The sequence below is a fragment of the Kryptolebias marmoratus genome, linkage group LG22 (assembly GCF_001649575.2).
Source record: "Kryptolebias marmoratus isolate JLee-2015 linkage group LG22, ASM164957v2, whole genome shotgun sequence".
NCBI lineage: Eukaryota > Metazoa > Chordata > Actinopteri > Cyprinodontiformes > Rivulidae > Kryptolebias > Kryptolebias marmoratus.
Window position 1 is genome coordinate 26,053,933 of NC_051451.1, and position 12,595 is coordinate 26,066,527.

A 12,595-nucleotide genomic window follows, 5' to 3' on the forward strand; every position below is an offset into this window, starting at 1 on the left:
GGAATTGAAGGAGAATATTTTCAGCGAGTTACCTCGGTTGTGTTTCACCGTAAGTGGCGCTCTTCTTCTTCTGGTCTTTATTTTAGCAGTAAGGTAGCAAAGCTGCGCTCTTCTTCGTAGACATTGAGTTTGGCTGCAGCTGCACACAGTTGTTCTGATTGTTTTTGGACCCGCAGTGGTCGCTGTCAGCTATAATGAGCCGCCAATCACAGAACTGAGCAGCCTTTGTTAGCATAATATTCACCTAATGAACATGGATCTGATGACGGAGAGTTAAATCTACCGTCTGGTGTCAGATTTACTGACCTCCTACAGCAAAAAGACTCAAACTATCCCTTTAAGACCTTGGTGTTGACCAGAAAAGGGGAACAGATTTTTAAAGTCCAGCGATGAGCAGAAATTTTACGGCACACGGGGGTGATTTCATGTGAACACGCAGGCGTCCACCTGGAAACAGAGGAGCAGCTGCAGCAGAGGGACGGCGACGACTCGAAGAAAAACATGGAGGACAGAGCCATCTGATCTCCTGCCTGCCACTTTACCTCATCCACCGCCGCTCCCAGGAGAGGAGAACACGACACAGAATCCGGCTTACCGTTTATCAGCCTTAAACATGAGTTACAGAGACATAAGCGATGGAAGACGGAGCGTCGTCAGTCCTTAGCCATCATCACTGAGCAAATATTCGGATTATTTGTTAATTTTTCGCTGTATAATCGCAGAGAAAAACAAGCCCTGCTTTACAAAGACACATTAAATCCTTCAAGGGATGCATGTCGCCCGCCTTGCACCCCAAAAATCCAAGCGAAGACCTCCTGCCATCTGTTAGCGAGTTGAGGACGACTCTCAGCGACTACCACACCAACTTTTAGCTCAGTATCAGTAAAACCGACTGATCTGTAGCCATCTTTGGGTTCAAATAGCTGTGGCGGCCATCTTAAATCAGGTCCACTCCTAAAGGTAATGAGTTGGAGAGACAAACTAAATGCAAACATGGTAGTTACATGATCGCCCACTTTTCATTTCATTAAATAAAACCTCACGAATCCATCCCAGATTAAACGGCGGCAGCACTTAGATTAATTAAACCCAAAATAAACACGACCGGTAATCCCCCGTCCTTCCGGTTAATCTGGTCGGGAGCGCACCTCCAGCAGGGGGAGGGGTCAAAGTTCACCCAGGACGGGTCACAAACAGCCATGGTCGCCCACTCTCACGGGTGCACGTTTTTTTGATTTATGGGAGGAAACCGGGTCACCCGGACAAACTCAACGCATGCGGGAGGGAGAACATGTAAACTCCACCCAGAAAGACCCAAACCAGGAGTCGGACCTGCGACCTCATTCAAGATGGCCGCCAACTGGCCAATAAAAGCATGAAAATCAGCCGAAGCTCGTTTCATTTCGCAGACGTTGAGCTGAAACTGGAGGTGGTAGTAGCTGAGAGTCATCCACAAAGCCTAACCCAAGTCCATTATTCCTCAAAATAAGATGATCTAAAACCCGTGGCGATATGCGGGCGATAGGCATTCCTACGAGGAACAACCAAACATTTTATTATTTAAGCAAATTCAAAAAACAACAAATCGTTTTGCTGTGGCGTCCATCTTGATCCAGTGGTTCACGAGTTATTTCGCTAACGGATGCAGGCGCGGACGTCGTCACCCTTTCTTCCTTTGGCGGCGGGCGATAATGATAACCTGCGGGGAGAGCCCCCTCAGGTCGAGGCGAGGTTCCGCTCAGACCAATTTAATTAGACGGCAGCCCCACGATGGCAGCGGAGCCGTCTAATTAAAACAGATCACACTCCTCCGGCTGATTGAGTAATTAACGAGATCGTGGCGACCCTCCAATCAGCGGAGAACAGACGGCTCGGGCCGCTGATACATGCTCACCCCTCATCAGAACTCTGCTTGTCTGTTAGCAAAATATCTGATGAACCACTGAATGGATTTTATTTAAACCAGCAGGAAGAAACCACCGGATGTTTGTCTACAACTGATTAACTTTTGGAGGCAACCCAATTCAAGATGGCTGCCACAGCTGATCAACCTTAGCTAACACAGATATGGCTACAAGTCGGTCGATTTTGCAGGTATTGAGCTAAGACTTGGTGTGGTAGTAGCTGAGAGTCAGTCACCAAACATACTTTGAGTTAGAGCTGGTCAGTTACTGACTCACCCGGGGTTGATGAGCCGAATCCTCGCACTGAATCAGGACTCGCAAGTCTGAGATCTCTGTTAGCCCCAGATCCTTCGTGTCCTCTGGCAGACTGCCGTCGAGTCCACAAGTTAACAGATTCACCAGAAAAACAGCTGAATCCTCGGAAACGCTTTGGACTCAGATGAGTCGGGTTTCTGATTCCAGTTAAAAACGGAAAGTGACTCCAGAGTCTTCACAGAGACTCCACAGAGACTGCAGTGACAGAAGAAACTGTGGAGCTCTGGAGAATCCAGTGTCTTTAGAGACCCTAGAGTCTTCACAGAGACTCCACAGAGACTGCAGTGACAGAAGAAACTGTGGAGCTCTGGAGAATCCAGTGTCTTTAGAGACCCTAGAGTCTTCACAGAGACTCCAGTGACTCCAGAGTCTCTACAGACTCCACAGAGACTCCAAAGACTGAAGAGACTCCTGTGACTCCTGTGACACCAGAGACTCCAGAGACTCCAGAGAGACTCCAGAGAGACTCCACAGAGACTGCAGAGACTCGTATCACTTTCGTGAGTGACTGAGAAGAACCCGAGTCCTTACAGGGAACCAAATTTACCAGCTCTACTTTGAGCTCAAACATCCTTCCTTAGAACGTTACCTCCTGGAGTCCACCCTTTCTGTCTGTTAGCAAAATATCTCATGAACTACTGGACAGATTTCAACGAAACACAGAAAGTAATGGATGTACATCCACAACGGATTACTTGTTGAAGTAAACCCAATTCAAAATGGCTGCCACAGCGAACTGACTTTAGCCACCACAAAGATGGCTACAACTCAGTGAGTCTGACAGATACTGAGCTCAGATCTGGGTGGTAGTAGCTGAGAGTCGTTCCCAACACAGCAGATCACTGTTATTGTCAAGGTTCAACCAAGATGGCTGCAGCTCCATTAATTCTCAGATGATCTCATGAAAGGTGGCGGGTGATAGGCATTACTTCAAGGAACCTGAGGCCCTCAGCAGAATTTTACTTCAGTTTCAGTTGTTTAGCTGAGCTGGAAGTCGGTTTAGGCTTCGAGTCGCGGCTGATGTCTCAGTTTTTATCGGAACCAGAACGTGGAACAATTCGGTGACAGCTGGAGCAGAAAACCAACCGGGCCGCGCGGAGAGGCGGCCACGCGTGACGATTCTGCCGTTTTATCTGAAGCTTTGGTCATTTGTTGCCGTTTTTCTCCCCCCTGAACACAGAGACACCCTAACAGCTGTGCTGCGTCTCAGCTGTTCCCGTTTCGGCTACCGTCGATCCGAAAGGGAAATATTTCCTCATTCTTGCTTTTATTTCATCATCTGCAGCTCAGGACTTCCAGTTTGTGTTTCTCATTTTGCAGTAATACACTAAAAGCCTCGCGTTCCTTGAAGGAATGCACATCGCCCGCCGCCTTTCATGCCCGAGTTCTGAACTACTGCCTTTCATGGAAAAAATATAAACTAAAAGCTAAAGTTTTGACCAAAATGTTGCACGATCAGTAAACCCTCTGAGTGTGTGATGAGGGTCACCCTCAGCTACTACCACACCAAATACCAACTCAAAATCTGTAAAACTGGCCGAGTTACAGCCATGTATGTGCTGCTGTGGCGGCCATCTTAAATTGGGTTGACTCCAAAAGTCAATCCAACGATTTCTGGAAGTTTTGATCTTCAGGCAAAGAAAACATCCCGTTAGAGGCTCTGGAGTCAGTGATATTTGGTTTTAAAATATAAAAAAAAGCTTTTTCTAGCTCAAGAAGAGATAATTGAAATTTATAATCCATGTCTTCACCTGAGATAAGAGCTTAATGACCCAAAATACTGACTTTCCTGCAGCTCGGCTCAAATATGTGAAAGGACTTTAACCTGAACGTCACCTGCGTCAAATTTTTCTCTGAAAACAGTCGCAGACTCGTCCCGGGACGTCTCCGACCCGTCTCCAGGTCTGGAACCCACACTGATAATTAGTTTTTATTGATAAACTGGTTTTAATCTGCGTGCAAACTGCAGTAGATTAAATCAGAAACAAGGGGGCAGGGACGGAGTGGGCAACAGAATAATGTGCGCAGCCAAGAATGCAGGTTTTTAAGCCACGTCGCTCGAAACGTGTCGCTGGTGAGACCGCAATGGAAAAATCTGCACATTTTCTCCCTGAGGTCCTGGCTGATGACGACTCAGATACAAGGACCTCGGTCAGACATGGAGGGTGAAGACAGAAGAAGCAGACAGAAGAAGCAGACAGAACCGGGGTCTCCAATTCTGGACCTTAGGGCCACCTTCCTGCAGGTTTTACTTGTTCCTCTGCTCCGACACACCTGATCTGAATCAATGGGTGATTAACAGGCTTCTGCAGAACATGAAGAGGTGATTTAACCTCTGAATCAGGTGTGTTGGAGCAGAGAAACAAGGAAAACCTGCAGGATGGTGGCCCTCCAGGACCAGGATTGGAGACCCCTGGTCTAGAACCTCACAGAGGAGCAAAACTTCAGCTCCACAGACAGATCAGACTAGAAAAATCTGCTTCTATGAATGAAATCAGCTGTCGGGCTGCAGTCTGTATGAGCTGCTGTGTAAAACACCGTCGCCCTGCCTGTTGCTGCTTTACTTCACAAAAAAAACAACAACACAGAAGTGTAAGAAAAGTCTGCGAGTCGGCAGTCTGCTCTCCATATGGTAGGTAAGACTGAACAGTTTGGATCTCGTCATCTTACTCTTCTTGCAATCTGGAAACTTGCAAACACAAACTAAACGCAGAGCCGTCTCCAACCTCAGACGTGTCAACAAACAGAAAGATGTGACAGAACACGTCTGCGGTGGGATCAGCTGCTTCCCGCGGTTCAGGACGGTCAGCTGATGTTTACCTTCTGTTAGGAAGCCGGTGAGCCAAAAACGTGAAAAACCATGAAGCATTTTCAAAACAAGAGAAGCTCTTTTAACGACGAAGGAGTTTGTGGTTCAGTGAAGCCAAGCTGCAAGAATTTTGAACCATCGAACCTGTCAGATAGTTTTACTTTTAATGAGCTGCAACACGTTCAAACCCAATCATCGGCACAAGAAGGAAGAACTATTTGAGTTATGATCCTAGAGTTGGAAGCTACGATCACTGATCTTAAGAAACGATGGAGTCGTAGCTGTTTTGGTCAAACCTCTCACAGCATGCTAGCACTCAGAGTGTGTGTTTGGGATGACTCTCAGCTGGCGGCAGTGGAACCCGTGTACCTTTATTCTGTCCATGCAGGCCTCCATCTTCAGCTGCTCCACGGCTTTCCTGGCCTGGGAGATGCTGGCCGTGCTGTTGTTGGCGATGCCGTCCTTCATGGCGCTCCTGCGACGAGTCAGAGAACGGCACGTTAAACTCAAAGACAAAATCTGGAAATAAACACCTGAAGTTTGAAAGACACAGTTTGATGTTTGTTTTTATGTATTTGGTTGCCCCTCATCTGCCACATCTCCTCCTTCCCTCCATTCATGGACCTTCTCTCTCCCTGGCAGCTCCATATTCAACATCCGCCACCTCCGTCTTCTCCCTCGTACCCGTGGTCGGGTCGTGGAGGCAGCAGGTCCAGGAGAGAAACCCAGACCTCCTCCAGCTCCTCCTGGAGGATCCCAAGGCGTTCCCAGACCAGAGAGGGAACATGATCCCTGCAGAGGGTTCTGGGTCCTCCGAGAGGGACATGCCTTAAAACCTCCAAAAGGGGGCGTCCTAACCAGATCAGAACCACCTCAGCTGACTCCTGTCGACGAGGAGGAGCAGCGGCTCTACTCCGAGCTCCCCCAGGATAACAGAGCTCCTCACCTCGTCTCTAAGGCTGAGCTCGTCCGTCTTACGGAGGAAACTCATTTTAGCCGCTTGGATCCGGCTTCATTCAACATCCTGAGTCCAACCTATCCACTGTCCCTCACTTCCAACCTCCAGCTCCTCCTCCATCTTTCCTTTAGAGCCATCGTCTCCAAACCAAACATCACAGCACGCCTCATTTTATAAACCTTCTGTCCTAAAGTCCCTCCGTCCACTCATGTCAGACACTTAAACTCGTCCACCTTCTGTCCCTTCATCTTTACACACACGCATTCTGTCTTTTACTCCTCGTCTGTCCAGAGCGCACCCCCACCTCTCCTCTCACTACACATCGCAGTGTCGTCTGCAAACGTCCTCCTCCACGGGGAGACACCTGTCCACCGTCGCTGCAAACAAGAAGGAGCTCCGAGCTGATCCCTGATGTAATCCCACCTGACGCTCGTGCCGCACATCTCAGATCTGTCTCGCTGTCCTCGTACGCGTCCTGTGTCTCCATCGTGCTCAGCACCTTCCAGTGACTGATCGAGAACATGTTTGGGGACCAACATCTCAAACATTTGGACCTTGTTTTGGGTCACTGTCAGAAGGTTTGCCAAGTTGGCAGCCCTGACCAAGGAGAGGAAAAGCTGAGGGATTAATCTAAATGATGCTTGGACTCTTCGATGTGAAACCAGCTTCAAGAACTTAAGTTCAGCAGTGACCAAAAGGTCCACCGCTTTTGTTCCTGTGGTGGAGGCTAGTCATGAGGAGGGCGGCGAACTCAAGCTGAAGCCTCCGTCCTGCCGAGAACTACAGCTCGATCAAAGCAGATGAAGCAGCTCATGGCACAGAGGATTCAAGAGCACCTGTGAGGTCGCAGATATGTAGTTTGGACTGATAAGAACCACGTCATCCTGGAGGATATAAATCAGAGTTGGTCAGCTGAGCTTGGAGTCTTTGATTCGGCTCAGAGACTGTGGTCGCATCAGATCAACCAGGAACCAACTCTTTTACAGGAAACAGGAACAAATCTGTCCACGCTTCGCCTTCAGGCAACTTTTCCCCTGAAACAACAGGAGGAGGTGACCTCAGACGTGCTTCAAGAAGATATGAAGCATTTTCCTCATGTGGGATACTTCTAAATGGGATTTTTATGGTATACCAATGCATAAGTACCATACCATAAGTAATGCATAGCCTCGACATAAAACATACAAATCATGCATCAAATCGAGTGGAGATGAATGGGATCTTTGTGAAATGAGTGAGAACCCCCCCCCCCACCCAGCCCTTTTTGGAGGCCTACAGATCATATATTCGTCGCAGTAGAAACGTTATTTAAAGTTTAAATGGGTCACAGGAAGGCAGAGTTTACACGTCTGAACTGGAACCGTCGTATCTTTTACGGTTTTTACACAATTCAAGTTTAAGTTTTATGGTTTTCACAGAATGTTCAACCGACACCTTTGTAAACAAAGTGCCCAATATTATCGGTACATATATACAAATTATACATCAAAAAGTACGAATTTTTATCTTCTTTTTAGCTCCAAAACTTCTCGTATATCTACGTAACACACAGCGGATGCGTAAAAGACATCAACGAGCGCAAGCGCCGGAGCCTCCTGACGCTCCCGGTTCGAGAACTTCCGAGATCCGGCTTGTAGTTTTCATACGGTGACCGTTTCTTTTCAACCGAGGCTTACGTTTCAGTCTGCAGCTCTCTCGTCTGCCTCTCACCAGCTGCAGCTGCTGGTAATTTTGGGAGGGAGGAGGGGGGGGACGCAGGTGTGCGGTTACCGTGGTGACCACAGAGAGCCACCACCACCAGCAGCCTCTTTAACTCTTCTTACACAGTTTGAACGTCGAAATATACGTTTCTATTTTATATTTTTTTTAGGTTTTTACGAAGTTTTGTCGGGTTTTTTGGCAGCAGATGCTCCGGCAAAACAAAATTAAATCAGAATTTTTTAATTTGTTTTTTAAATTTTCTGATTAAATCACAGCAGGCAGATGCAGATGTTGTATTTACCCCCCACCCCCCCTCCACCCTTTTTTTTATAAATTTTTTTTTAGCTGTGAAACCAATCACACCCTGGCAGGAAGCTCTCGGGCCTTTTTCCCCCTCATCCAGGTTCTCCTCCGATCCTCGGATCTGTTTCTGTTTTTATTTATTTTATTTTGTTGTTTTTTTATCCAAACGAAACGACTCATTCCTAAAACAGAGGCAGGAGCTGCGGCCCTGATCAGACCTGCAAACAGCAAAACCACACATTCAGATTCAGAAATAAGAGCTAAAAACATCCATCTGCGCCGCTCGGAGGAAGAGGATGATGATGAGGAGAACATTTATTATTATTATTTTTTTTAATTTGCAGCCGACCTACCTGAACGGTTCTTCCAATTTGGAGAATTCCGGGTTGACTCCACCCAACACACACAAGAAGAAGAAGAAGAAGAAGAAGAAGAAGAAGAAGAAGGATCTGTCAAATTAAAATAAAAAAATAAAAAAATCAAACGATAAAGAGGAAATCCCAGCCTCGCTTTTTGGTCTGAGCCCGAAGAGGAGGAGGAGGAGGAGGAAGAGGAGGAAGATCCTGGCGTTCGTGCGTATCCGGAGATATCCGGGCAGGAGAGGCAGGCTGGAGCCGGGGATGTTACGCATGAAGCAGGGGGGGAAACCTCAGCGTGACGCTGGGATCCGGAGACCTGGAGGTGGAGGTGTGTGTGTGTGTGTGTGTGTGNGGGGGGGGGGGGGGGGGGGGGACTGGATCCGAGAGGACCCGGAGCTGCAGGAGCGAGCGAGTCACGGCGCGTCTCTGATGAACGGGCCGGCCCTGAACGCACCGCGGCCGTCAAATTAGACGCTGGGATTTTATTTATTTATTTATTTTTTATTTTTATTTATTTAATTTGCAGCTCCAGAGATCTTCTCCAGGCTTCCCCATTTCATTTTTTATTATTACATCAGCTTTGACATCACCGGGTCCTCCACTCTGAAATTAAAGAACCAAAAAAAAAAAAGATTTTTAATTAAAACAATAAATCTGTTTACAGATAGTAAATAAAAAAACAGGTGAAACTGATTTATCTCATCTGAGCTGAAGAATCCTGCGTTTTCTCTGCAGGGAAAGATTAAATAAACTTTGGGTAATTTAAGCTACTAAGAAGTTTGTTATTTAAGCTGCTTTCTGTTAATTAAATTAGACAAATTTTTATTTAAAGTGACAACAATTTATATGTAAAAATATAGTGAATGAAGCTAAAACTAGCACAAAGGTAAAAGGCACAAATGCTACCTACATTTAGCAAAATGCTAGCGAGAAACTAAATGCAGCAAAAGGCTAGCTAAAAGCTAAATTAGCTAAACACTGGATAAAATATAAAAGTAGCAAAAGACTAGCAAAGAACTAAATGTAGCAAAAGGTTAGCTAAAAGCTAAATTTGCAAAACACTAGCAAAGTCTGAAACTCGCGGAAATATAGCTAAAAGAAGCAAAACACTAGCTACAAGTTAAGAGAAGCAAAGAGCTAGGCAAAAGTAGCAAAATGCTCGCTATAAGTAGCAAAAGACTAGCTAAAGTTTGTAAAGGGTTAGCTAAAGTTAGCAAAACAGTAGCTAGAAGACAAGTAGAAAAAGGCTAGCTAAAAGATATATCACACTAGCTAGATGCTAAAAGGAGCAAAACACTAGCTAAAAGATACATCAAGCAGAACCTGTAGAACAAGCAGCTGAAAGTAGAAAAAGGCTAGCTAAATGCTAAAAGAAGCAAATGCTAGGTGAAAGTAGAGATATTGTAGCTACAAGCTAAAAGTAGCAAAATGCTAGCTAAAAAATAATTGGAACAAAGTTAGCTAAAACCTAAACTAGCAAAATGCTAGCTAAAAGGAGCAAAACACTGGATGCTAGGTAAAATTAGCAAAATGCTAGCTATAAGTAGCAAAACGGTAGCTAGAAAGTCAAATTTCAGCTAGGTGTAGCAGGAACTGAACGCCACCCGGTCCGGTCCGGTTCCTCGGTTCTGGTTCTGAAAGTTGGGGACTTTAAACGCAGAGCCTCGGCAGATTCAACACATTTAAATTTTCACCGCAATTCCTTTTTTTTCCACATAAAATACAGAATTCCTACTCACTTCAGGTGTCCCTGAACGCATCATTCCCCCCACAGAAATGGACCCAAACAACAAACTGTAGTAACATTTCTTCAAATATTTATATAGATATGTGTGCATTTATAATATACTTTTCACCTGGTTTGTCCATATGACACATTTATACAACCAAAAAATCTCATATCAATCTGTCCAAACAAAAAGAAAACTATGATCTTAAATTATGCATAGCTCAAGTTAATAACAGATAATAAATAATCACATGTTCGCTCTGCCGGTTTGCCGTTTTCAACAGGAATGATAGCGATAAAAAACAAATATTTATGAGTTCCATGGAGGAAATGCACGTAAAGAATGGCTACGATGAGTAAACAAAAACAGTAACATCTTCTCTGAGAGCTCAGGTAGGTAGAAAAGGAAACAAATACGCAGAAAAACACAAAAATGTTAAAAAAAAGGAATGATATATTCTGAAAAGTTCCCTTTCTCAAAGACAAATCAACATGTAAGACATCATTTCTTCAGGCTGCATTCAGTAGAACTTCTGGTTGCCCAAATAAAAATAAAAATTAAAAAAATGTAACGTTTCCTGTCTGATATTGCTTCTCGGGGCGGATTTATTTAAGAGGAATTAAATTAAAGGACGACTGTCTCTGATTGGACGACGTCGGACTCGTTAAGTTCAGCGGGAACGTGACGGACGACTCGGCGTGAAACCGAACGCAGAGTGGGTCCTCTCCACGCTCCATTTTCAGTCACTTCGGCTGTTTCCGCAGGTAAACAAACGCCTGTTAGCCACAAATATCTTCAGTTTGCCTTTTTTTGGTCCGGTCTTTAAGAAGCAGACAGACCTCAGATTTAACCACAATTTGTTGTTTTTTTCTAATTTAAGCCTTTAATCTGATCTGAGCTCTCCTGCCGCCTCTTTTTGGGTCAAAACGAGCCCCGAGGCCACAGTTTGAGAACCCCAGGGCGGCGAGCCGCTGTCGCGCTTCGGGAGAATAAATATGAAACCGGCGCCGTAAATGTCACGCAGGCGAAGGTCAGCGTGGTCCGAGCATGCAGGAGTCGGGCGGGACAACAGGCAGCACAATCCTCTCCCCTCGGAGCTCAAAGCGCGACCGGGCCGCCCCGCCGAGTCGAGCGGTGGCAGCGGCGGGATGCCGACAGGCCGAGACCCGAGCCGAGGGCTTTTTCTCCTCCGCTCGTTTCGGCTCTTCGTCTGGAGGATAGCAGCTTAAAGAGTCAAAACATTCAGGCAACGTCAAAAAAAAAAAAAAAAAAAACACAACAGAGGGAATCAAAGAGTTTAAGACAAACACAGAAATACATTTTGTAGAAAGTGTCTGCTGCAGCGTCTATAAATATATTTCTATGTACGCGTAACACTTTATTTCCTCCGATTCGTCTCTGAATGCTGGGAGTGTCGGAGCTTTCTCAGCTGGGGACGGCGTTCATTAAAGTCAGGGAGGCGGCAACCTCCCTGTCAGTGCAGGCGGGGAGACGGGGGGGAGGGACGGAGGACCGGGCGGCAGGAAACATCAGCCGGCGGCGTAGCTGCTCAGGAAGGAGTAGAACATCGGCAGCTTCATGCGCTGCTGGTCGCGGCGGCACCAGGCCATGACGGTGCCCTCGCTGTTGGCCGTGTAGAGGTGGTGGCCGTCGCACGAGTACGTCAGGCTGAGGGGTGGGGGGCAGGAGACACGGTTATCAGCACGAGGACACACACGGTGGCGGGGCGGCGATCTGAGCGCCGAGGACGTACCTGATGATGGGCTTGTTGGACTTCGGGAACGTGATCTCTCTGACCGGCTTCAGGTCCCAGGTGCTCCACAACCTGGAGGCGTTCAGGAAAAACAAACAGACACGGTGAGACGCACGGAGCGTTACGAACCATGGTTACCGTGGCAACCTGCGTCTCTCAATCCCTGACAGACTGAAAAGTAAGCCTCAGGCGAAAAGCCGCTGTGTGAAAACCGTGATCGGCGGCGGTTAAAACCACCCGTCACTTCCTGTTTTAGAGGGAACACCAATAACTGACGCCCGATGAAGTGCGGCGGACGTCCTTTCAGAGGCGAGAGACAAGATTCGATGTTCGCCTAAAAGAGCAGATCTGAATATCTGAGGCGATTCGAACGTTAGCTGCGGTTGCGTAAAAACCATAAAAGATCCGACCCGTTTCAAACGCTGAACGTCTGTCTCCGCGTTTCGCCAAAATCCCGTCGATTTTTCATTGTTTTTTTTCCGTCTACGAAGTCACAACACGAAACTTTTTCACTCTTCTGACCTGAAACCTTTGATCCGATCTTTAAAAATAAACTTTGTCAGCGCACACAGGTGTGTATAAATAGATTTACAGGTGCTGGTCATAAAGTTAGAATATCATGAAAAAGTAGATTGATTTCAGTAATTCCATTTAAAAAGTGAAACTTGTATATTATATTCATACATTACATACAAACTCATATATTTCAAATGTTTATTTCGTTTAATTTTGATGATTACAAATGACAACAAATGAAAATCTC

General features: G+C 46.2%; 2 protein-coding genes across 4 annotated transcripts in view; both read right to left on the reverse strand.

Annotated features, from left to right (window-relative positions):
- The window catches only part of LOC108240657 (guanine nucleotide-binding protein G(I)/G(S)/G(O) subunit gamma-4), an 11,364-nt gene extending 2,720 nt beyond the window's left edge, over positions 1–8,644 (reverse strand). The window contains exons 1-2 of the mRNA XM_017424271.3: positions 8,344–8,644; positions 5,398–5,503 (exon numbers count right to left, since the gene is read on the reverse strand). Of these exons, the coding sequence (XP_017279760.1) occupies positions 5,398–5,496 (99 nt within the window). The 5' untranslated portion in view covers positions 5,497–5,503; positions 8,344–8,644. The remainder of the gene's footprint in view (positions 1–5,397; positions 5,504–8,343) is intronic.
- A 1,500-nt stretch (positions 8,645–10,144) lies between these two features.
- lyst (lysosomal trafficking regulator) overlaps positions 10,145–12,595 on the reverse strand; it is a 59,847-nt gene continuing 57,396 nt past the window's right edge. For 2 of the 3 annotated variants that reach the window (XM_025007642.2, XM_025007641.2), the window contains 2 exons: positions 11,833–11,904; positions 11,609–11,747 (listed from right to left, as the gene is read on the reverse strand). In XM_025007642.2, the coding sequence (XP_024863410.2) occupies positions 11,609–11,747; positions 11,833–11,904 (211 nt within the window). Of the gene's footprint in view, positions 11,748–11,832; positions 11,905–12,595 lie in introns of all 3 variants that reach the window. The other variant, XM_037973494.1, reaches the window with a different exon arrangement.